Raw genomic sequence first — 26,009 nt, 5'->3', positions numbered from 1 at the left:
CAACTTATTCCCAACCCAAATGGGGCACTCCACTCTTACTGAGTCTCTGACAAATGTTTTTGTCAGGTGAATAAGACAGAACAGCTTCTATTTATCTTTATACAAGTTGATGATAATTTTCAGGAAAAAACTAAATATAGAAAATAAACCTTTTTAAAATCAAAACAACTGACAGTTTATTTCAGTTCGTAGCAAGGACTTGAAAGTGCATTAAAATAATTGCCTAAAAGAGTTGTTTTGGCTTTTAAAAAGTTAATTTTTCTATGAACGATCTCGAGCGGAAACGGATACGCAGTTTGATCCTGTTAAAGAGAGTTAAATATAAGAAATTAGAATATACTTCAAGTAAAAGTGTTAAAATGGCCAAATAACTTCTAAGAACCCTTTAAAATTGAAGTCAATAAGATACAGGAATTACCTGATTGTGATAGTGACACAGAAACTAATCAGGAGAAAAGAAGAAAGTTCACAAAAAAAGTTAATCTCTCATTATTACCGATTATCATAAAACAATAATTATCTCTAGAAATCAAACTTTGGGGCCTAACTATGTTTTGGTGTCCTCTCATTCATTCAAATGAAAAACGTATTTTTTTCCTTTTCAATTAAAAAACAAAAACAAAAAACCAAACAGATATCTTATAAATTTGCATTTCTGCAAGTATTTTTCAAATGATCTATTTTTCTTTCTTGGTGGATACGGGCTTTTCCTCACCTGTCGGAGGAGATTCTACATGATTTTACACAAGAGTGACACAAAACTTCAGATGTTAAAAAAACAAAACAAAGCAAACAACAACAAAACAAACAAATATAAAGACCATTCTGAATTTCATTTTGATAGGTCATGTAACGATCATGTGACATGGATAAAAAAGATGACTGGCTCCTGCAGAGAGTTATTGCAGGGGTCGCTGGTGGTTAGTGCTGTGTGTGTGTGTTTTAGTAACATAACATTATAAAGCACTGCTTGGCTCAGCTTGTTTGCATAAAGGTGTGAGAAGGGCACACTGGTCCTGTTATGGATGAAGTGCACTTCTTTGGGAAACTTTTTACATTTCCAGATTTTGTTCAGTTAGACTGCAGCGACCCACCATCAAAGTTTAAAAAAAAAAAAATGTTAAGGAGGTAAAAACGTCCAGGGTCAAAGGTCAGTAAAAGTCATCTTCTTGTTGCTTGCGCACGCAGCCTCAGACTGTTGTAGCAGTGATATATAAAAAAAAAGGAGCACTTTCTAAACACTTCCTGGTCGATCCTGGTTTGTCTGGTCATCTTAAAAAAAAACAAAAAAACCCCACATGATCACTGACATGCTGTTTAGTCTGACTCATTGAGAGCTGGCACCCAAGTATGTGCTTTCCATCTTAGACCCGAGCAGATTTAAACTGGCACCCAGTCTGAGTGAAAGGGTCCACATCACCCTCACCTTGGAAACCGACTGGGAGGAGAGCCACCAAGCCCCTCCCCCACCCAAAACTTTAAAACAAGCTTTAACTGGGGGTTAGTGTTGCAGCCTGCAGGGTTAGAGGTCAGAGCGTGGTGGGCTTGTGAAGGATGCCCTGCAGGTCCTCTGGTAAGGTCAGGATGACACCCTCGATATGGGCTCTCAGCTTCTCCAAGGTCCCGGGATGCACTGGTAACTTCTCCCTCTCCGCCTGAGTCTGCAGCAAAGAGCACAGTGAGACAAAAACACTTCATCCAACAGGCTGAAGATGCAGCAGATGCAAGATACCAGGTGCAGCAGCAGGGATTACTAACAAGCACAGCCATGTATGCTGTGTCAGTAAAAGAAGTAGGAGGAATTCAAGGCAGGGAGAATTTTTTTTTTTTTTTTAAATTTGATTGACCTTGAGTTGAAGGTCATCTGCCCGAGAAAGAAGATGACCTTTAACCTGTCATCCTCCTGGGCGTGTTCATGCAGCTTCCAGTGCCTGCATCCTGTTCTGACCATTTGTACTGTGTGCTTTGCAATTTCAGACACAGCTCAAACTTTACAGAGAATAAAGATCAATTTCTGCTTCAAGCGAACCTGAATGTCATGTTTAAAATCAGTTTTAAACTGCACAGCTCCCAGACCTGAAAGAAGCTGGGTTCCCACAGCTTAAGCCCAGTTAGATTTAAGACTTTGGCACTCCTCCTAAATTTATTTTAGGCTTTTTAAAAAGGCTTGTAATCGTGAATGATGTCAGTTCTTCATTTCTTATGATACATCCATCCACCCATCCATGCAACACACAAAAAAAGTTCTATGCTACGCACTCACTTCACTGCCTTATAAAACATTAGCACACACTTTAATCCAACAGATAAACCGGTCATGCTGCCTATGGTTCAGATTCAGTGCAGTTTTACAGTAGCTGAAGTTTCTCCCAGATATTCACATGCTTGTTTAGCTTACTTAGCACCATGTTAGCATCACTTAACTCCTCCCAATAAATGACACCCCAGCCAGAAGACCTGTAGCCAGTGCAGTAATTATGGTGGATGTGCAGCATGTTGACACTGCGCTGAATATTTAATGTAAAACAAAAAACCTAGTTTGGGGTGTATGTCAAGTGTGTGCTGACTGAGAATGAACAGATAATGCAGGCACATTTTGGTTTTGATTTTTATTGGTCCATTCGCAGAACTTTTTGACCTCAAAAAAAGAGACCTGCAAGAAAAGAGAAAAGCTACAGGACTATTAGCTGTTGTGCTAGTAGCAGAGCCGTAGTTTAGCAGTAAAAGTACAGGAGGTTTTAGTAGAGGCAGTAATGTTAAAGTTATAGACCATGAATCATCTTTACAGACCAGTTTGTCTTTCAGCTTCAGGACCAGATCGACTGTCTCCACCTCTGTGTGCTTCTGGATTCTCTTCTGGAGATCCTGCAGAAGAACAAATGACATGGAGATTGATAAAGGTGTCTGGGACTCAATTCAAGGCTACTCATTACATTTTATGACTCAATTCAACACTGATATTGTTGAATTGAGTCAATGTTGACTGATGGTCATTAAGATATACAGAGCTTTATCCAATGGCATCACTTAACTACTTTCTAACATCCCATCCACGTAAAAACAGAAAATAATAATAATACTAATAATCATGCTCAACTTTATGTTCAGAGAGCCAAAACCTCAGACCACTCTAAACACAGTTAGTTTAATCTTGAATCTGTATGATGCTTTGGATATTGCCTTTTCATGGTCCCTCAAGTCCCACCCACCTGCTGTTCAAACCTTGAGGAGCCAATCAGAAGTTAACTTAAAAGCATAAAACACTAAAATAATGTTTCAGACAGACTCAGCCCGATCTTTATGCACTCCAAGTCTTTCTCCTCCTCACCTCCTCACACAGCGCTTCGAGGTGCAGGGCTTCCAGTTTCTGTGTCATCTCTTTCCTCCTGTTGCGGAACCAGCCATCAAAGTTGGGAGACTTGAGGAAATGCCTTTAAATTTAAGAAGAAGAAAAAAGGAGTTCATATGACACTCAGGATAGTCTGCATTCCGACAACATGTCAGTGATTCACTACTGACATCCTTTCAGTCTGTGTTACAATCAAACCATTCATACTTAACCCAGTAAAAACCTCTATGGCTTATGAGCTTAAAAATACAGATTACCATGTGATAAATTAACTCCTGCAGATATATTTTTTTAATAAAGGCTTATGCCTGCACCTGTAGAGTCCTATCCAGTCTCCTTTCAGTCTGGACGTAAGCTGGGGTCCAGCTTTCTCCAGTGTCTTCATGAAGTCCTGCTGTATGAACGGTCGTAGCTGAGGAGGACTCTTCCAGGGACTGATGGACTTTTGGAGAGGCATCAGACTGGCCACGTACCGCTCCTGCACCACACGAACAAATCATTTTAGTTGAAGCCTAAAATACTTATTGTCATTTATAAAATTAAAATCACATATTTACAGCTTCATAGCCTGATGTATCAGAGTTAAATCCACTTCTGTGAAATCTTTCAAACTCAGAGCTTCAACTCTAAAAAACACAGCATTCATTATAGAGTTCTTGGATCTGATTGGAGGATACCACATACATAAAGTAATTGGTTGTTACCAGTGGAATGATGAAGCTTTGTGTCAGTTCTAAGAAGTAGCGCCGAAGAATTGCATTCTGGGCTGCAGAAGGTCTCTTCTGTTGAACACCCTGCAAAACAAGAAAATACATAAAAATATTTCATATTTTCAACAATGAATAAGGGGATGCTTAAAAATGGGAAATATCTCACCTTCTGAAGCTGTTTGATGATTTCTTCATCTTTGTTGAGATACGGTTTATATGCAGTGTACACACCTACAGAACACACACACACATTTATCAGACTGTTTTTTAGTTATTGGGGAACCTCTTGCACAATTTGTCGGTGTGTGTGTGTGTGTGTGTGTGTGTGTGTGTGTGTGTGTGTGTGTGTGTGTGTGAGTGTGTGTGTGTGAGTGTGAGTGTGTGTGTGAGAGAGAGAGATTTCATGTAATATTAAAAAAAAGTAAAAAATCTTCATAATACAGAAAAATAAATAGAATAAAAGGGGGATGTGAAATATCTACCGGGTTTAGAGTCCAGAGTTTTGAGGTTTTTCAGTTTCTTGACTTTCATCTGCTTGGCCATCTCTCCTGTGAGTGCCAGGTGGTGAAAAGAGTGATCAGACAGGTTGATATTTCTCCTCCATTTCCAATACATCATTACCTACTTCATTAACACACTTTTTGCACAGAGACATCTTTTTGAACAGGTTTGAGACCCTGTATGTCTCAGTTTGCTGAAGCTGTAACGTTTACCTGCTTGTTTCATGTCACCGATGCGGATGATGTGCGGCCAGTGCTGCAGAGTTTTTGCAAAAAAAGGATTGGTCACTCCTAGAATGACTGACGGCCTGCGAAAACACAGATTAATAACTTTTAACACCAATAAGCAAAAAACAATTTTCAACACTCAAATTTCTAACAAAGTAGCTTCTGTTCATTGGCTCCCTTTTAAATTAGAATTTAAAACATCCTGAATGACCACGCCTTATCATCACTTTTTTCAAACTGCTGTATGGAGTGGCAGCCTGTTCCAGCAGCTCCTGTTGCTATATTTAAAATTATTTTAGGGACTTTATTGCATGATTAAATTGATTTATTTTCCTTGCTCATTTTGATTTATTTGAAGGTGAAATAGATACTTTTTGTTCTACAAATCTACTTGTGGCAACAGAATCTTCACCAGCTGATCGCTCCACTGTCCACAAATTTATCCCAGCTACTAATACCAATGACACAACAGCATGGCGTCATTTTATTTTTACTTACGGAGCCTGCGTCCTGGTCGTGTACTCCTTAAACTCACTGTCATGAATGGTGAAGTACGGCCGGAAATCACTGCAGTAACGCAGAGGAGCAATGCAGCTGCAGAGGGGAAAAAAAAACATTAAAACATTTTCTAACATTTTTAAACTAGAGTGTTTACTGAACCTTCTGACAAATTAAAAACAAAACAAAAAGAAGAAGAAAGTAAATGTCAGTCTTAATATTTGAATTTTTAAAAGTTTTGGTACATCTGGCATTTTTGTGACTGTTTTTTAACATAAAACATGTGAAGGCGACAGGATTAAGTTGGGCTTTTTTTAAATGAATAAAATCACACTTATTTTGTAGAGATCTCAAGTATTCACATTTTAAATATAATACGCTTGGCCTATTCCAGGCCAAGCATATTAAACAAATCATTTTTGCATTTTAAACAAATCAGCATTTCACTGACGCATATGACAGTGTGCGTTGGATGAAAAACACCTGTCTGATCACTGTACAAACAGAAACATATGTAGACCGACTCATTTGCTGGACTATAAATTACACTTTATAACACATTTATAACAGGAAGACATGTCTAGGTGTCATACATCAAATTTTCCTGAACATGAAGACACAAAATTATATAAAAATTAGCTTTGGGTTTGTTGTTAAGTACTGGTCAATATATTATCCTAGCACAATAACCGCTGCTAACTTACCTGACCAAAGCTAGCACAGTATCAGATGACTCGGCTGGTGATGGCGCCATGACAACAAGTGCCTCCCCCAGCAACACCAACTCCCAAAGCATCTGGAGATGGAAGAAGACTGGATAGAAACACCTGGGAGGGGGGGAGAACGACAATGAATGGAGTAAGTCTCTTTCCCACTGTTTGCAAGCCAATTTCAAACCAAGTCAATTTTGGCAACGTCAAAGACACATGCCTGTGTTACATTCTCAGGTCGAAACTTGTTGAACTGCTAGATTTCAAATTTATTAATTTACCTCAGAACCTGAAAGTCTTTCAGCAGATTTGGTCAGGAGCACAACCACCAAGCTGGGTGATTAATATTCTTTTTTACCTGAATACAGAATATGCTGATTTACACAGCAGAGCACCTAAAACAGTAACTCTGACCTTTTAATAATGGGCATGACTATTCATTTTGTCTGCACCTCCCCCACAGAGACACAGGGTAGAAGCAAGTTTTCAGAGACGCCAACTGAACACTGAAATCAACCCCCCTTGCGAAAGGCCTGTCTTCACTTTCTCTGTGTTTTTCTTTTTTTTTTTTGATAAGCAGTTCTCAGCTGATGCATCAAGTGATATTGTTCTTGATTCAGTGACAGTACCATGATTAAGCAGCAGGTGGGGACAAAACATGTCCGAAGCATGAAGAACACTGTGAGAGAGGATTTAAATTTCTGTGTTAAATCTACCCTGTAGGTACACGTTACACCTTAACCTGACGTGTACGCCCCTGGAAATTCACACCGATGCAGTCTGCAGCCGACTGGCTCGTTCAGTGCCACACACCAGGTTTCAAACAGATCAGTGAGAGCATAACAATTATTACCTCGATGTAAGTTATGATGATCAGCAATATAATGACACACATTTGTAACAAATGGATGGAGATCGCCTTTCTCGACTTATAAAATAGGGGCCCAAACATCAGATAACATACACCAAATACAATCCCAACATACATTATCATACCAAAGCGAGTCACTAAAAATATCCAAAAATTACCTAAACAATCCTAACATATAAATAACACCAATCCAATCTAGACATTGTCACACAACAATGATGGTAAAATACATAAAATATGCTGGCAGCACGGTGCAGAAAGAAGGTCCCGAGTTCGACTCCACCATCTAGGAGGACGGTGGAATTTCTGCCTGAAGTTCCTCCCACAGTGCAAAGAGATGCAATTATTGAGGTTAGGTTAATTGATGATTCTATAGGTGTGAATGACAGCTGGGATATACTCTAGCACCCTGATAAGCAGAAGAGAATGGATGGATGCCGGCGACCAAGACTTGCACGAAAAGACAGACTGGGACATGACAACAAGCTAATTAACACCAATCACAAGCTTCAATGTGGCAATGAGACTATTATGTAACATAGGTTGCATCTTAGGCTCTATAAAGATTTAGTCTACATCAGCCTTGACCTGCAGGACTCACCTGAAGAGGTCCACTTCATGAATTGTTGGGAGCACAATGGACACCATGCTATCACTCTAAAACACAAAAACACACTTTGAGGTTTAATATTCACATAATGCTCAGTGTGTCATCACAGACATCATACAAACAGACACTGAGTGTTTGTGCACATGCGAGTGTAAGATCACCTGGGTGGATTGGACCAGCTGTGACGTTCCTGGTTTATCATAAGAGGTTGGGATGCGAACCTGCAGCACATAGCACAGATTTTCATCAGAGAAACAATGATAGACAACCACATTTGTAATTAGTAATGGCCTTTTCTAATTCTGTTTAGGTCCTTCTTACTAGTATTATCCACAGGCATATGGGAGAGTTTGTCCTGAAAAGAGGATCATGCAACTCTTAAATGGCTGAAGTCATGAAAGAGTGCATCTTTAGCAGCAGTTGGGAACATCATCTCAAAGATAAGAGCAAACCTCACTCCACATTATGTTTAGTGCAATTGTAAATTTATGAACTGAATCATCTGTAAACTTTGGAAACTTGTCTTTTTGGACTGGAAAAAATCTTTTTGATTTGAAGTTTATTTGAACTTTTAGACAGAAACTATTTTTAGTTTCTTGTTTGCAGTTATTTTTTTGTTTAAATACTACTAGCACTAGGGATGCACCAATATCGATATCGGTATCGGGTATCGGCCTCAATACCACATTTTCTAAAGTACTCGTACTCGTTAAAAGTCCCCCGATACCGAAGACCGATACCACGGTCTGAGACCTGTCTATGTTTGAGCGGCATGTAAGGGGTTAATCACAGGTGCCAAGTGCCCGCCCCCAGGCCTCGGCTGCAGCTCAGAACGGGGAGAAGGCGAGGCGAGACATATCAGCCGTGTGGAACTATTTCAAAGTGAACAAGACGCGAAAACAAAGGCGGACTGCAAAGTGTGCTCAGCGAAATTGTCCAGAGGAGGTTCAAAAGGTAGCGCATTTAACACAAACAATTTAATCAAGCACCTAAAATCCCAACACGACAACGAATACAAAGAGTTTACCCACGCTTATTTACCCATGCTTATTAGCACAGAGGAGCATAGCTGATGCTATAGCAGTGGGACGGAAAATAGTTGGGCATTTTAAACATTCCGCCTTAGCCTACTCCCGCCTCAAGGAAATTCAGGGACAGCTCAACCAGCCAATAAAGAGACTGCAGCAGGACGTACAGACGTGCTGGAACAGCACGTATTACATGCTCCAGTCCCTCATTGAGCAAAAGCGAGTGCTGGGCGTGTATGTGTCCGAGCATGAACTCCCTGACTATCTCACCGCTCACCAATGGGCTCTTATGGAGACGACTGTCGCCATCCTCGCCCCCTTTGAGGAACTAACTAAAAAAGTGAGCAGCTACGACGCACTAGCCTCTGATGTCATCCCAGCTGTGACTGTGCTAGTGAGACTTCTAAACAGAGAAACAGACGAACAAATTTAAAATTAAATTTTGTTTTTTTATAATTATTTATTCTGTAATATGTTGCATACAACATGCTTTTCATTTTAAATAAATGTTCTTAATTCCAAACTAGTCCCTTGTTTGTTTGTTTTTTGTTAAATTATAGGACTAAAGCTGTTACCTGCAAATTTAAATCATGTTTTTATTAAGTACTCGGTATCGGTATCAGCGAGTACTGAAATGCAAGTACTCGTACTCGTTTCCAAAAAAGTGGTATCGGTGCATCCCTAACTAGCACTTTAATTTGTATTACTTAAATAATATTATTTATTTCATTTTTACTCAGTCATATTGAGAAATGTTAGAAATATATTTGATTATTTTCAAATTCATATGCTTCCTGGGTTTTTATTTTAATTTGCTGTGGGACGAGACAACAGGGTGATGGAGTATAGAACAGAAGGTCTGCCCACAGGAAGCGGAGATAAGAGTTACTGAAATAGTCGTTGTCTAATCGAGTAATTGAAGAAAAATAATCTTTAGTTACAACCCTACCCTAGACTTACAACATTCCTCCTTACAATAATCAAACTCGTTTCATACTTTTACGAGCATGTCTGGAGTCATTGTAGCCACTGCTGTTGTTATGCTCCCTACAAGCAACCACGTAAAATTCAAAGACCCACTCTAATAACACGTTTTGATCATTAACAGTGAACGACTGCTGAATTAAAGCACTTTGAAATCAGATTTTTATTTTATTTTTTTAAATACAAATGTATTAAAACACTCATTAAAGTGATAAACTTAACTAAACCAAGCCTTCAGTCCCAAAACTGTACCAATTTGTACTCTTTAAAACAAAATAAAAGACATGAAGGACACAGAAGTAGTGAACCAACTCCATAACATTGAAAACATTGAAGTTACCTCACTAAGCCCCTAAATGCTGCTTTAAAGTACAGGTTACTGCTGACTGCGAAGGATTCATGTTCTACCTGAACAAGACTGCCTGATTAAACAAATATTTGTCTATCGTGGGAAATTGAATCGAGCCATCTTTAAAGTTATTAATTAGACCTGTTCTTTACCTGTCACGACATGTCAAAACTAAACATCTGCTGGTTTCAACTTAGTGCGTGAGTGTACCTTGAGGACTACACCCATGATAGGCAGCGTCAGGATTCGTCCAGGATGAGGCGTTGGCCAGCGATCGATGTCATTACAAGCTATCAAACACAACAACAATTTTGAATTAAAAAGGATCTTCTCTGAAAACAGAAAAAGGGATTTATTTAAGTATACAGAAATAATTGGCTGCCTCTCTGATATTCTTCTACTTTTGTGGCAAGACAAGTTCACAATCATGGAGACTGGTCAGCAGCTACAGTCACTGCTTTCTGACTTGGCAAACCACTTGTGATTTACAATTCCTTAGTCAATGTGCAATCAAACTTTCAAAATAAGGGGATCATCCCTTACCAAATTAAAGATGGCATCATTGCCTTATACTGGTCGGTATTAATCTATAATCAACTAGAATCTACAATCCTTATAAATAGTTTCCAATTAGACATGGGTAAAACAGTGGGTTGGCCGACCCTCCAAGGCTCCCACACCTTCCTGATTACTTTAGGAGCAGTCTGGGAAGGTCATCAAAAAAGTGGCTGCACCTGAGAGGTGGGAGTGCCCAACAGGACAACCCCTCTTTTAGTCCACACTGTCTCCACTAATAGTTCATATACTCTGGTCCAAATCAGCTGATGAGTTCGTGAACTTAGTTTTGAACTTTTTTCACATTGTTTGGTTTGGTGTGGTTTTTTCACATAAGGAACTCTAAGCAAGCCAAAATGCATCACTACAAACCATGTGAGTCTATGGGCTCAAATTGTGGTCATAAATATTTTGTACTTGTAAATCAGGATTTGTATGTGTAAAAAGAATTTGTGTGTATGTAAAAAAGATTTGTGTGTGGATTTAGCCAAAAGATACATGTGAAACTCTGCACTCAAGTTTCAAGTTACAAGTACGAATTTTGACCCTGTTTTTCTTCCTTTCATCTGATTGGCCAATGTCATGTCAATCACAAATTTAACTATCCAATCAGAGAACAGATGGGTTTGGCTGTCGGAGGGGCGCTTTTTTGAACTGCAGGTCCTTGAAGGGTAATACAGTTTGAAGCTGGAGGATCTCTATGTAAATATCCGATAGCAGTTAGGTCCCCTAACTTTCAGTAGCTCTTGAAAGGATAAAGTTGTGGTATATCAGTGGTTAGAAATACCATTATTACTTTAGGATTAGTTTAACACAAAGTCAGGACTGACCCGCGACCATGGCTGTGAGTCACAGTGTGCAGCATAAAGGTACTTTCACATCGGACGCAGCATGTGCTGCTAATGCTAACCGCTAACTAAAAGCCAAGGATCCAGAATTTGTTGCGCTGGCTGCTGAGCTCTGTGGGTTTTTGCAGCAGCTCTACCTGTACTAGATGCACCTACTCCTTGTCGTTTCTATCTCTGACTTTATGTCCTCTACAAGAGTTTCTGTTTTTTTTGCTGGTTCTTCAAATATTCAATAAAAACATGTATGCTCATTCATAACGAAGAAAGCTTTGTAACTATTTCCACAATACTGCCCCCCCCCCGGTCCGTAGCGCTGTTGAAAAGGCCCTGGAGGTCCCTGTATTACGCACGTAAACCTGTGACACAAAAATCACCAAACTGACACCACTACAGACTGTTTTCCTTCATGTTGATGAAGGAAAACACTGGGCTGGCATGTAAAAGGGCATTTATTCCCTTCAAGGACCTGAGCTCCATAAAGCACCCCTCCAATAGCAAAACCCACCTGTTCTCTGATTGGATAGTTAAATTTGTGATTGACATGACATTGGCCAATCAGATGAAAGGAAGGAAAACGGGGTCAAAATTCGTACTTGTAACTTGAATGCAGAGTTTCACATGTATCTTTTGGCTAACACACACACACACACACACACACACACACACACACACACACACAAAAAACTGATTTACAAGTACAAAATATTTATGACCACAATTTGAGCCCATATGAATCAACTCACTGGCCAGGAGCAATGAGTGGAGCAACAAAAGTAAATACAGGAAGAAGGTGCTGTATTCTGGACCACTGGAGAACTTACATTCATTTCACATCTAGCTGCTAGCCCCTACAGACCTTTGCACATCTGCAGGACCTTCCCACATTGAGAATACAAAGTATATGTGGTTATGGGACATTTTTTTTATCTTTATTTATTTACGTTATTTGTAACATACACCTTGTATTTCGTTCGGATCATGGTCTAATCACATCACGCCATAAACAAACAACTCTCAGGTTTATTCCTTCAAAGGGTCACGGTGCAGCTGTTTTGGTCTATACTTAAGTCCAATTACTGTGAACTAAATGGACTAAACACCACAGGTGTGAAAACACACTTATCCACAATACTTTCTTGGTTTTCTTGGTTATTTTGTTTTTGCAAAAGTCTCAGTACAGGGGACCTGCTGCCAAGCTGATACGTTGTGCCATAAAAATAAAAATGCTGAAACTAGATGTAACTAGGATGTGAAAGCACTGTAAAAGTGTGAACTAAGGACTGTGTAGTTAACTCTTCTGGACCACACAGAGCTGAGACAGGATTACACAAATGATTACATACAGACAGGTAATCAAACTGACCAGCCTCCAGGCAGGGCTCCTGTTTCTCAAAGTATTCAGGAGCCATAATCTTCAGCAGCGAGTGGAAGAAGGTCACATAGGGCAGCTGACTGATCAAGACAAGAGACTGGAAAGAGACAGGCAGAGCAAGAAAGAAAGAAAAAAAAAAGGGAATTGTATTTTCAGACATTTCATCAGTATGTAATTTTTTTTAGTGGTTTGATTTTGATTTTGTCTGAAAGATGTCAGAATATAGTGAGCCGACAATCCCTCATTTTATCTAGTAATAGATTAAACCCCAAAGAGCATCAGCTAGCAAAAGCAGAAAACTACAAGAAATCTCAAAAGTGTCACAAAACAAAGACCTGGAACAAATAAATGTCTTATGGTTTTTAAACTGCAAATAAAAACTGAGAATCAAACCCAAAGCTTGAACTAGTGTATGCTCGACATGGGCCTCTGTTTCTTATTTTAACCCTCTGTATACCTGCGGTCATGATAAAGTATAATGTTACATTTGCACCACATTAAATCCATCACATCATCATTCTATTAAGGAAGGTGCCAAATAAACATAAGGTGAATTAATTTGGCATTTGTTCAGTGATCAGGTGGGAGGAGTGAGATGCAAAAGCCTTTTGAAATAGCGTGTGGTAAAAATAAATCATTTTAGATAATTATATATATCAAATTTAACATGCATGCGGTTTTTCTATCAAAGAGAGCGCTAATACAGTTAATCGCAATGTAACCTTGCCTGAAGTGGGAGTACTACTATTGTAAGCCTAAAATCATAACCAAGAGGTGTTGCTGAAACCATTTAATCTCTGAAATGTGGAAAAAAAAAATAGCTTAAAACCATTATAAGTCCTATTGTGGTAACAGGAAGCATAATCTCTCTCAAATTTTTTAAACACAGTGCATTGTGTGCTGGATCCTTGTTCATGCTTAAGTTTTCTATCACTGGCTGTATTTAGTCCTCCTGCAGTATGACACTGACCTTCTGGAAGTATCCTCTCTTCAAAGATTTGTCTCGCACCTGACGGAAGTACACATAACCGTAGTAATGGCCCTGCTCCCTCTGTAACACACACAGCAAATTATCAGTTCACAGATTCTTATTTTACTCTCAGCACACAAAACTCTACACTGTGCAGTTTATGTGCCTACAGAGCTGTGTGTGTGTGTTAATGAGCGGTGCCTAACCTTCAGACAAGGTGGCGCGTCTCTGTCAGTGGTTTCCAAGAAGCAGCCAAGTGATGTCTTCCTGTTGGAACCTTGCCGGAACCGGAAGCAGAACTGTGTGTCACCAAGGCAACCTGGAAAAAGAGGGCAGAGCAATGACCGATTGTCACACACAGTAAACAAGACAATCAGCAAACACAGGAAACCAATCATGTTTTTGTGGTGATGCATGGGGTTTAATTTAATTAAGCTTAAATAAACTTTTGTTTATAAAATATCCAGACAGCCACCCGGATTTAATCCAAGATGGCTGCAGTGTTTATAGGAGGATTTCATTAAAAGCCCAGCTTATCACAGCTTCCAAACACTATGCAGATAAACATGGTGAATACATATAAATATAGATGCATATTCCAGTATTTTCTAAGCTCAGACTAGCATATAGAACCAAAATATACATGAGCTGGGAAAAAAATAAAAATCACTTCATAAAGACACATTAGCAAAGGACTGCTACAAAACTTTAGGAACATTCAAAAACTTGTACTAAATTATTCTTAAACCCAAGTCACTTGTGTATGAAAATAATATACAACTTAATTTGTTCTGAAGAAGAAAAACTGCACTGTCCTCAGCTAACTTTAAACTAAGATTATAAGTGTGATCATAAATCCACCACAACCTATTTCTGTACACATCTGCATTGTGCACACTTTTAAAAATAAAGAATTAAAAAATGTACGCTGCAGAAAAATGTGACGTCGATGAGCACTGGTCAGCTCTTCTAGCCTGCATCCTCTGGTCTTTTAGACAAACAGGAAGAGGAAAACGGAAGAAAAAAGGAAACAGGAAGTCCTGCATAAGCCATGAACCAGAAGTTAACCTCAGCAGGAGGTCAACACATCCTTAGACAGAGAAAATGAGCTTTAGGACATTCAATAAAAGACAAACACTTCAGCTCAGGCTGGTAGACTTAAAAGCATTCCACTTCATAAGTCACGCATACATAAGCACACACTACCAGGAGCGCCAAAAAAGCATAGCCAAGACTCCATGACATCATTCAGTCGGGTTGCATTCAAGACCACACAGCATGAAAACAGGCCACTGCTGCCTGACCACAGCTCAACCACAGCTCTGAATTAATTTTGAGTTTCTAGTCACTCAAACATGTCACCTACAAACCTGAGAAGAGCAAACACAGTCCGAATACTTCTGTGTACTTAAAGAAAGACTTTAAAGCTCTTTGCTTTATTTTCCACAAATCACATCAGTCGTCTTTTAACAACAAGTTGACCAATGCCATGTAGAGTTCACAGGACAGGCAGCATCAGAATTAAATAAGTTTTTACAAATGACTTGACTTTTTACCCCCTCCCCCAGTAGAGATGAAGAAGAGACAGGTCTGAGCATCTCCACTTAAATTGCTGCTTGCTCAGCTTGAAGGAAACGGATGGAGGTAGTCGCACAAATGTAAAGCAACCTTACATCTGATTCGATTACTGGCCTATTTATTTATGCACAACAACTTGTTTTATAAAGCTCTATTGGGTATGAGACGCATGAAGAGTCAGCACTTTCCAAATAAAGAGCACAAAAAAAACCAAACTCATCTGTCACCATTTATTCTAAATTCCCAAAGTGGATTAACGACAAATGATGCCAAATCTGTTCAGGATGTAAGGCTAAATTATGGACGACACACACAGAGAGAAAGAGAGCTGCAGTTCCTCAGTTTAATGTCTCTCTCCCCCTTTCTCTCTGACAAACACCTACAGTGAGATATATATATATAGCAGCCCTGTAAGCAGTCTGTCCTAATCCTGTCTTCAAACTGAGGGCAGCAGGTTCCTTTAGCTTCACCCCCCTCTGACTCAGTAAACTAAAACACACACCTGCGGGCAAACACACAAAGCCACAGTGGTGTTTGTACATGGGTGTGTGGTGAGAGTGCTAACCACTATACCCTAATCTATCTTACGTTTAATATTTTAGTAATTTTAAAAAATCTAAGAGTATCAGTGAAAAAAATACTGACGTTACCAAAAAAAAGAAAGAAAAAGAAAAGAATAAGTAAAAATTTTTATGACTTAATGCTTTTTAGCTGATATCCATCCACCTACAGTTACTTCTCCAAATATTTATCGACCTATGCAGTGGATTTCAAACAATCAAGATGTGACTGAAGTGTAGACTCAGTTTTAATCCAAAGTATTTAGAAGGAGTATTGCATTAACTACAGGAATGACTGTTTAGGAATTACAACCATTTTTATACACATCCCACACAGAGTTGGAAAGAGCTGCACCTAGCATTACAGCCAACACCTTGTATAAACTAGGTCTTTTCCAATAATGTAACGTGTGTCTCTCATGACTTCAGAGGGTGCAGAAAGAGTGCCTATTTTGTATATCATCTTGTTTGCAAATCAAAAAAACGTGCAATGCGCGATGAGGATGTGCGTGTATTTGTCCTTTTTAGATGACCTAGTTCAGGCCACATATTTTCTCCGCCATGCTTTGGTTCACTAACATATGTGCCAATAACGGTACTTAATTATGTCATCAAGCCTGTCAAACTGTAGAATGGTTCTGAAAAAGCAACAAGGCAAAACTGGATCTTGATTTGCATTAGAACCAGCTCCAGCCCCAGTTTGGTGGATATGAGATAAGAGAAAAAGGCTGAAACACAAACTCACCTGAGTTGGAGTCAGGGAATGAAAGGTAGCAGATGCTTGTTTTCTGAAAGAACAGCAAATATTTAGTTTATGTCCTTACCTCTTTTATTACATCAGCTCAGGTTTACATACCCATACTAGGCTTTTTCTGCCTCAGAATGGGCCTTTGTGAATCAATCCATCAACATGTGATGCTTTTTAACATGTCGATAAATGTTCCAAAAACAAACCTTTCTTTAAAAAAATAAAATAAAGAATAAAAAAAAAAAATCCCGCCCATTCAGTGTAACTCACCTCTTTCTCCGACAGTTTGGAATGATGAGGATAAATGACCTGGAAGAGAAAAACAACAACAACACTTTAACCAAAGAAGTTGGTTAACTGAAAACTTTGGTCAGCCTCTTTTATGTGCTGTGCTTATGTTGTTAAACTGTAAAAAGAACTGGAAAATTGTAATACAATGCAAAGATGTTATAAACTGATTTTAATGTGACTGAGAGACAAAGATAAAAACTAAAACAGAAAAGTTAAATTATGTTTTACGATGAAGATTTATTTCACCATAAAAATAAATAAATAAATACAACCCAATAAAAAACCCACAAACACACACAGAAGTGAGCAAATTCAATCAAATTATTTTTTGAACTACTGAATAATGTTAATTGTTTATACAATACATACATTTTTTGTAGTTCTAAGTGTTCCTTTAAAGCACTTAAAAAAATAGCTGTACTTTTACAATTTTAGATTTCCTTTAGTATAAAAACAATCTACAGTGTTTATATTTTTCAAACTAGAAATGTATCAATGACAACATTTTGGTTTAATACTTGTGTTGAGATTTGTTTTAAAATGTTTTATTAAACATTTTAACACAAAACTTTTATAGTCTTTTCAGTTTTTCATGGCAAAGTTTGTTAATATTTGCCCAGTTAAAAAAATGTATCTTGCATTTATCTAAAAGTTTAATATTGAACTTTATCTATAGTCAAGTTAGAGGTGGGGATCACCAGACACCCCTCGATACAATATTATCAAAATATTTCTCTCAAAATATGATACTGTTGCTATTTTTAACATTTTGTGATATGCTGCATTTTCACAACATATATTGCGAATTATAACCTTTTTTTAAAAACAGCAAATTATCTCCTTAAGTTAAACTTTGTCAATATTTATATTTTATCGAATAAGATAACGTTATCTTCAACTACACCAAAATGGTCATTAGAACCACTCACAAATGTTGCTGTAAGTCAGAGTAAGCCTGCTATCAGTCTGTGATTGAATGAGGTCAAGTTGGCAATTACATGCAATCTGTTTCTGATAATGCACAATTAACTGTTATACACCATCAAAAATCACATCTATTAATGTCTACCTAGACAGAAATTAATATTCAACTATTATATTTGCACTTAACCAGCTAGCACCTAGTTGAGTTGAGTCCCTTCCAGTTGTGCTCGTTGACAACGACTCATTCAGAGCAACAGCAGCATCTTGGCAATCATTCTGCATTTATAAATTAGACAGCAATTATTTACAAACCTTTGACAGTCTCTCTGACAGCAGTTTTTAGTCAGTCCAAGTCAGACTGCAACTGTCTGCCGAAAGGTTGCCTCCTGAACTGCTTAGTTTTGTCAAGCTAAGTGTGTCCAGTGGTTTTGGTTGAACCAGTTTAATGTTAAGTTTGTTCAGCTAATGTTACCTCAGCATGGTGAAGCATGAGATGAGCCATCTTGTTCGTAGTACTCCCAGAGTATTTTAAATATTTAATTTAAAAATCAGTATGTGGTATTCCTATATCATTACAGTATCATGATACTATGCTGTATTGATTTCCCCCCACTCCTAATTCAAATAAAGTCAAATTTTGATATACACAATTAAAAAAAATATATATATATATATACTGATCCATGTGCTGCACTGCTGATAGTACTGCTGATGAATTTACCGTACTAAGTACTATATCCAATTAGTAAATCAAAATGATGAAATGCTTTGTAGTCTTAGTGTAGCTCAGTCCCCTGGAGAAAGTGAAACAGAAAGACCTGAAGAAGTCTGAATCTGCATAGTTGTTTTTCATTTAAACATTGTTATCAGGTAACTGATTAATGTGTGTTTCTATAACTCCTGTGAGGTCAACAGGTGTTGGGGATTTTTTTGGCCTTGGTGACTTCAGTAGGATTCAAACATTTGGGTACCGTTTTAAGTTGAATTATTTTTTTGTTTTGTTTTGTTGTTGTTTTTTTAAATATGCAACTTTCTGCAAAATACGTCCATTTGAAGTTATAGCCTGAGTGATGCAGTGGCTGCTGGGACAGACTAACTTCAGCTAAGGACACCAAACAAGCTTCCCCGTAAGCTCGGCATTGTCATAAAGTGATCGTACAGTAAAATGTTCTGCTAGTTTTGTGAAGCGTGTGTGTACTCGTGTAATCATTGTTAAATCAAAGAGTGGCAAAATGAAAGCAGCTAATGAAAGTGATTTGTTCACTCCCCTCCAAGAATTAGCCCAAGCCTAAAAACTGCTAACTTAGACATTTGTAGCCTCACTGAATTTAACATGACCCCGCTGTCCCCGGCGGATACTTTTGTCTCACCTCCACCGCCTGTCCGAGCTCCAGGTCGAAGCCGACCACACAAATGCAGTGCAGCCAGGCGGAGAAACGGTCCCAGGGCAGCAGAAGAGCCTCCTCCGTCTCCTCGTCGCCTCCAGGCCCGGGGGGTAGCGTTATCTCCTCCGCCGGGGAGATGCTGCTAGCGTCCTGGTCGTCCAGATCCTCCGACTCTTCGACCGGCTCCCCCAGCTCCTCCGGGCCTTGCAGAGCCATAACTACGGCCCGACACCGGACACCGAGATGCTCTGAAGAATGTTAACGGTTTCCTAAATATGTTTAATAGTATTTCAGGCCAGCTTGTCCGCAGGTAACAACAGGAGACAAGGGGGGTGCAGAAAGTAGCCACTTAGCTTCCAATTAGCATTTCAAGAGCAACGTATTACGTTCTTTGTGCAACGTCATCACGCACAAATGTCCCTGAGCTGACTTCTACATGCCGTATTAAATAATCCATATAAAATCAATAAACAAATAATTACGTAGTTGTTTTTAATATTTGGTCTAATTTTTCCAAATGGTTTGCACACAGACATAAAAAGAAATTTTAAAAAAGACATAAAACATGATAGAAGAGATTTTTCTTTTCAAATCAAAGCTTTTAAAATCAAAATTATGAGATCCAAAGTCAAACATTAGACCTGCTAAGTCACAGCATAACCTAGTTAATGCAAAACATTCAAAGCTAGTAAACCTAATTATAAACCTAAACTATAAGAGATGTTTATGAGATTTAAAAAATATATTTATTTATGTAGCAGTTTTCAAAAATAGAAGTCACAAAGTGCTTTATACAGATAATAATCTAAGTAAGAGGTGTCAAACATGGCCCAGTGGCCAAACCCAGACACAGGCTGACAACAGGTGTAGTTCAACATACTGTAAAGTGCAAGCGATGAAGTCAGTGGTTATCACAGTGTTTCAGTAGCAGAAATTCAATGCTCATCGTTTTGATACCAGATTGGTTTCATCTTTCTTAAGATCTTGGTAGTGGCTCAGCTGGGTGTTTTCAGATTGTACTTGAACTGTCTCAGAAACACTTCTGATCTAAGATAAGAGATACAGCTGCAAAATTTAAAATACTACGAATACACGAAAGACCTATGACAGGATATGTAATTGATTAAAATGAACCATATATTAAAATGCAAGAATAAAAAAAAAAGCTAAACTTCTTTGTTTGTTTGGTGTATTTTTTTTCTAAATAAGCTGTAAGATGTACATTGGCAGGAACCTTGGGTAAAATCCAAAAAGTTCTTTTGTTTGATTGTTGTTTTTGTGCAAATTAACTTTGTATGTTTTGCACATACTGGGCTGAAATAAGCAATTTTAACAAGAGGCAGATGACTGAAGAAAATGAGTGAGAGAGGAGGACAGATAGAGAGAAAGATAATAAGGAAGTGCATAGGACTGGTAAGGAGGAAATGAAGGGAGCTATGAAGAAAATTAAGAGTGAAAAGGCAGTTGGTCCAGTGACTTACCTGTAAAGGAATGGTGATGTCAAGGAGAGAGAACATGGGACTTTTTAACCAGACAGAGGATGCCTGAGGAATGAAGGAAAAAGTTTATTTCTTTTCCATTCGACATTAGAATTGATGAGATTAAAGGAACACCTCAGGCTGAGATGGTTTGAGCATGAGCTGAGGGCAGATGTTGGATATACTATGCAAAGGATTTTGAAGAAGGAGCTTCCAGGCAGGAGAAAAATAGGAACAGCACAGAGAAGGTTCATGGGAGTAAGCACATGCAGGGGTTGGTGTGACAGAGAAGGACACTGCAAACAGGAGGAGATGGAGGCAGTCAAGTGGTAAATTGGGGTTATATATTTATACTCCTTACACTGAGACAAAACATACAAAGCAGGTCCTCTATACCATGGCTCTGAAGAAGTGTTTTTTGTCTGCTATAAATGTAAAGAAATTGTTTTTGGTGAATGACATAATTACAGAAATTAGCAGTAATAAAGACACTGAAAAAATGTCTTGATGCATGCTTAGTCATCCAGGTAAGTAAATCCCAAAAGGTTGATTCTGTTCATCTGCGCGTAGCGTTTTCAGTGGAGAAATGTTTCATCACTCATCCAAGTGACTTCTTCAGTCTCAGCTGACTGCAGGTTTCCCCAACCTAAACAGTACACTTGGACAATGACTGAAACTAGCCCATTCAATGAACAATGGACTGTGAGGTCAGTTCCCTGAGCATTAATATGCAAGTTTCTATGACCATTGATCAACAACCACTGATCAAAGCCCATTGATGAATTGAGTGGGTGGTCAAATGATTCAGTTGTACCACTACAGACCACCTGTAGATAGACATGTTGACGATTAAGATCATTTTCATATTACTATATACGATAATATATTCCTTAGTGACACCTGCTGCTGGCAGCGCTAGCTACAGTTCATTTTTTGTGATCTGAACACCCCCACTCCACCACCTCCCCCCACACACATCCACATTGCTAAGTATAACTCCCATCACTGAATGAATCACGTCTTCAATTACAGCCCGACTCTGAAGGCAGTAAATCAGCTTTATCTAAATCCTTTAATAGCTCTATCACCGAGCAAGCAGATGGGTGAACCTAACTGCAAACAGAGGGCACAAACAAACCTCGGTGGCCTAAGTTGTGATGCAAATTAGTCTACTTATGGGTAAGAATAGTAATCAAGTCAATAAGATATTTTTCCACAAAATGACCAGTACTGGATTTCAGTAAAGTAATGCAGATTTAAACCAATTCATACTAAATGACTTATACACTGTGTTTGGTTTTAATTGTTCTTGCATTTTATATCTTGAGCCACAGAAAACAGTATTTGATCTGTCACTAAATAAATGTAAATGTACATTGCTTTTTTTACATACTTTATTGTCATATGTTTCATTTTTTAACACAATTATTCTTTTTTCGTATTTTATTATGATTTTTTGTAATTTTTGCTCCCATTTTTCTATTGTATTTTTTCATAAATAAAGTATATCTTATCCCAAGAAAAAAAACATAACGAAACAAAACAAAAAACCTGTGCATACTAAAGAGCTAAGTTATCAACTAAACAGAAAATAAATTAATTTAAAAAATCCAAAGTCCAAGTGAGGCCTTTTTGGGGATGTTCAAATATCACATGGTACAAACATGTAAGTTATAATGAATGTAATAGTTACATTACTGACATTAGTGATAATACATTCAATATCAAAAACACTTTGCATTGATAGATAATGAAATGCAATGAATGAAGTCTGGGAGCACACAAACCCCAACATTTATCAGATCACTAAAGAGTGTTGTAATTAAACTAAGATGTAATGGAGTTCAGCTTCTAAGGCTTTGTATCCCACAAACAGCCTCTGTTAAATGGACATGGTGATGTCAAACTGGGCTAAGAAGCTAAACACAGTAAGATGCTGTTAAATCTCATATAATAGTCAGACTGTTAGCACAGTGACAGCTGGTGCTCTGCTCTCTCTGCAGGAGGGCTAGGCAACGCAGCAGGGACCACGATGGGGTCTATCCCACAAAAAAAACCTGCACCAGAAACACTTTACAGGAAAACTCCAAAACTTCAAAATGAAAACCTATAACAAGGGTATCAAATATAAGGCAGAGGAGCCAGAATTGGGCCGCTACAGTCCCTGATCTGGCCCACTGGACGGCTTTGGGAAATGTGAAGTAAGGCATACATTTTGGACTGCGCTGTATTTTAATAAATTTAACTGTTTCTCTTGCTGATAAACTTCTCCCATGGCCATTCATATTGCACCAAAGTATTTGCTGTATTTGTGCAATATCTGTTAGTTTATAGTATATGTATAATATTTGTTACTTAATTATAATTCAAATCCAATTTGGGATCTGGACTTAATTATACGTCAAATTATATTTCAAAACTTACATTTTAACTACTGATTTTATCTACTGTTCCTTTCTTTCCCCCCCCCCCCCCCATTTTAAATCATGTTTTTTTTTATTTGTTTTTATTTTTTAATGTCTCTGTAAAGCACTTTGAGTCAACTTGCTGTTGAATTGTGCTATATAAATAAACTTGCCAACTTGCCATACTATCTGTAATTAAGTAACAGACAAAATTAAATAACAGAAAAGGTCCTGTTTTTTTACTATCAGCTATAGAAATTATGTTATTTCCGTAAAGAACAGAACCTTTCTGTTTTACAGCACAGTCTGGGAAATGATCTACCAGAACCTTTTCTGTAATTTTACACATTTATTTCTTACAGTTTAGGCCTAAACAGTCATAGTGACACATTTCTTTGATCTATGACTGCAGCTTTTCTTTATCATATAGAAAAACTAAGAAATACTGTTTCACTGGTCCAGCTCACTTCACATCAAAATGGGCTGTATGTTTGTGGCCCACAGTTTAAAATGACTTTAATATCACTGTCCTATAAGGTCTGATGTTTACATCGCAGGAGTCTGTCAGTCACTCAGTTCTTATCTCGTCCTTCACTCTGGTATATTTGGAACAGCCTAATGATCAGTCTGATCCAAAGTGAATCCTGCTTCAATCCTCTGCCCTCTTAGACCTACTGAGATCTCAAGCAACAGTACAAGATCTTATTCCTAGAAATATGCCCTTTTCTTGTGATGAACAAATTGACTGGCTTACATAGCTCAACATACTTTTTTCTTGCTGGGATTTTGTTGTGAAGATTGATTTTTAGTAATATGAGGGAAAAGTAAACTAAACAGCCATGGAAGAATTTAAATATTTTGATCTTATCAAACCTACCCAGTCTTAGACATTTAGAGGAAAAGAGGAATTACTTACAGATAACAAAACATTTTTACCACAAAAAAGAAACAAACAAAAAACAAGCAAATATTTATATATTCAGTCTGTGTGAATGGATGGGTGTAGGTTTTATTTGATCACTAGAGAAGGGATGCATTAAGTGGAGTGTTATACAGTGATATTCCTGACACTAAAAGCCACAGGCTGTAATGCTTTACATCTTCAACCTCTTTAGCCTCTTGTTCTTCTCCATACACTTTGGAAGCAGGTGAAACTGAAAAAATGTGGAATGCACTGAATATTTCTCACTTTCAAAAAATTAGGGTCAGAGTGTAAGGAATTGATAACTCTGTCTGACATCAGGCTGCTTTTTGGGTTTCTTGTTTTGAGGAAGTCATTTGCTTTAATGTGTATGTGGCACTTTTAATGGTTCAGATATGTTTCTGATCATGTTGGAAAGTCTCTGCGTGTTTCGTAACAGCTCTGCTGTATTATTGAGGCTGATTGAAAACAAGAAGGACTAGCAACAATGGCTTGAGATTAGTTAGGAAACTGGCAACAACCCAATAAACTCTGAGAAAAGGTTTCAATACAGCAAATAAGTTCCTTCATTTTAAGGAATATAAAAAAATGCCTGTGACCTCTTGACTAACTTAATATGAATGAGAACAGCACCAAACCTGTCTGTCTCTTTCAAGAAAAGTGTTTTTCCCCAAAAGCTGATGAAACAACAACATCCCCAGTCTTAAAAGTTAGTGTTCAAACTGTTCAATTAAACTTTTAGCCCTTCTTTTCTCAGTGAAGTGGGTAGACTGAAGCCTGGTCACAGTTCAGCTACTAGAAGCAACAATTATATAATTTTTATATTTCCTTACAGCCAATACAAAAATTGATGCAGAAAATTCCAAACACTTATGGAGAGTAATTATGAATACTTTAGTCACATGCCCTATAAATTATGGCTGAATCTAAGAAAAAACAGCAAAGCTTTGCTTTTTTTTTATCTGCTTTACAGTCTTATCCACCATCGATTTGTTCTCAGCTGTCTGTTCACCAGAGCACCACAGGGACATTTCTGGGGCCAGAAGCAGAATTTGATCTCCTCTAAAACCACCCCAACCTGCTGTCCTATCCCTAAGCTGCATTGCTGGGATGATGTCCGTCTGATGCAAACTGAAATATACTGCTCTGATTAATAAACTGCAGGTGATGAGAATCAAAAAGGTACTTGAAAAGAAACCAGATGATTTTTTTAAGCAAAGTAGATACAAATCTGTTCTGTTTTTTCTTTCTAGATTATACCATTTATTAGGACTTTCATATTTCTTAGGGAATTAATATATCCAGGCCTGTGTAATGGACAATGAAAAAACAAAAAAACAAGAAGAAAGGTTCTGAAAAAAAGACTGAACAATAATCCAGTTTTCATATTTAACACAAAGGAAATGTTCTTGAAAGAAAAAAATCCACTCCAGTAAAACAGGGAAACCATAGCAAAGTATAAAAACAAAACAACATAACAGAGAAATTGTGTGGTTTACAAAAAAGCATATTTTCTCATAGATCCATATTCTAAACAAAATTCAGCCCTTTTGACTTTCATGATACCGTTTCATGGAAGATTTGACATCATTTGTTTTATCTTGTGTTTAACGTTTGGTTTAACGTTTTATTTCACCAAAACAGTGCTTCTGGCTTTTATGTTAGCTTATATATTTGTGTTCTTCTGTATATAAACTAAGTAGAAATAGATTTGGGTCTATAGTAGAATTTCTTATGAAATAATTTCCTCACACGTCCCTTTGAGCTCTGAGGGAGTTAGCCACATTTGTATTTGTGTGTTAGTCTGAGGTATTTTCACTGTCTGGGTGGTTTCTAGTCCTCCAATCTTTGTGCAATACGTTTAGATTATCATGTGTACTCTTGCAAAGAGGATGTAAACAGATTATAGGATTTTGGTATAAAGTAATTTTCTTTGTCATCATTATTTGAAGAAGTGTTTGTATGTGAAATATGTTGATGTGCTTTAATACCAACTTTGTAACACGTTACCCGTATGTACTTTTTTTTACATTTAAAAAAAGTGCTTACATTTTTATCGTCAGTGTTAATCACGTTATATTTTTTTTAATAATTCATAATTCTGTTTGTATCTATGTATTTATCTTTTAAGCTCAT

General features: G+C 37.8%; 1 protein-coding gene across 2 annotated transcripts; it reads right to left on the bottom strand.

Annotated features, from left to right (window-relative positions):
* Window positions 1–1,217: 1,217 nt before the first annotated feature.
* On the bottom strand, window positions 1,218–19,475 carry dennd6a (DENN/MADD domain containing 6A). 2 transcript variants are annotated; one of them, XR_014874227.1, is made up of 20 exons: window positions 19,054–19,475; window positions 16,739–16,777; window positions 16,466–16,508; window positions 13,789–13,901; window positions 13,583–13,663; window positions 12,604–12,709; window positions 10,048–10,127; window positions 7,638–7,697; window positions 7,468–7,523; window positions 5,990–6,112; window positions 5,286–5,381; window positions 4,773–4,867; window positions 4,542–4,607; window positions 4,226–4,290; window positions 4,054–4,143; window positions 3,664–3,827; window positions 3,329–3,431; window positions 2,791–2,865; window positions 1,427–1,661; window positions 1,218–1,272 (listed from the first exon to the last, which is right to left on the bottom strand). XR_014874227.1 is itself a non-coding variant. In XM_085160549.1 (19 exons), the coding sequence occupies exons 1-19, from the start codon at window positions 19,282–19,284 to the stop codon at window positions 1,530–1,532; spliced, it is 1,818 nt and encodes a 605-aa protein (XP_085016675.1). In that variant the 5' UTR covers window positions 19,285–19,475; the 3' UTR covers window positions 1,218–1,529. The 2 variants fall into 2 exon arrangements, 1 of the variants encoding a protein (XP_085016675.1); XM_085160549.1 differs by having other exon boundaries at window positions 1,218–1,661.
* Window positions 19,476–26,009: the final 6,534 nt, after the last annotated feature.

This window comes from Neolamprologus multifasciatus, chromosome 5 (genome assembly GCF_963576455.1).
Source record: "Neolamprologus multifasciatus chromosome 5, fNeoMul1.2, whole genome shotgun sequence".
NCBI classification, from domain to species: Eukaryota; Metazoa; Chordata; class Actinopteri; order Cichliformes; family Cichlidae; genus Neolamprologus; species Neolamprologus multifasciatus.
This window is presented reverse-complemented; position numbering and strand designations above follow the sequence as displayed.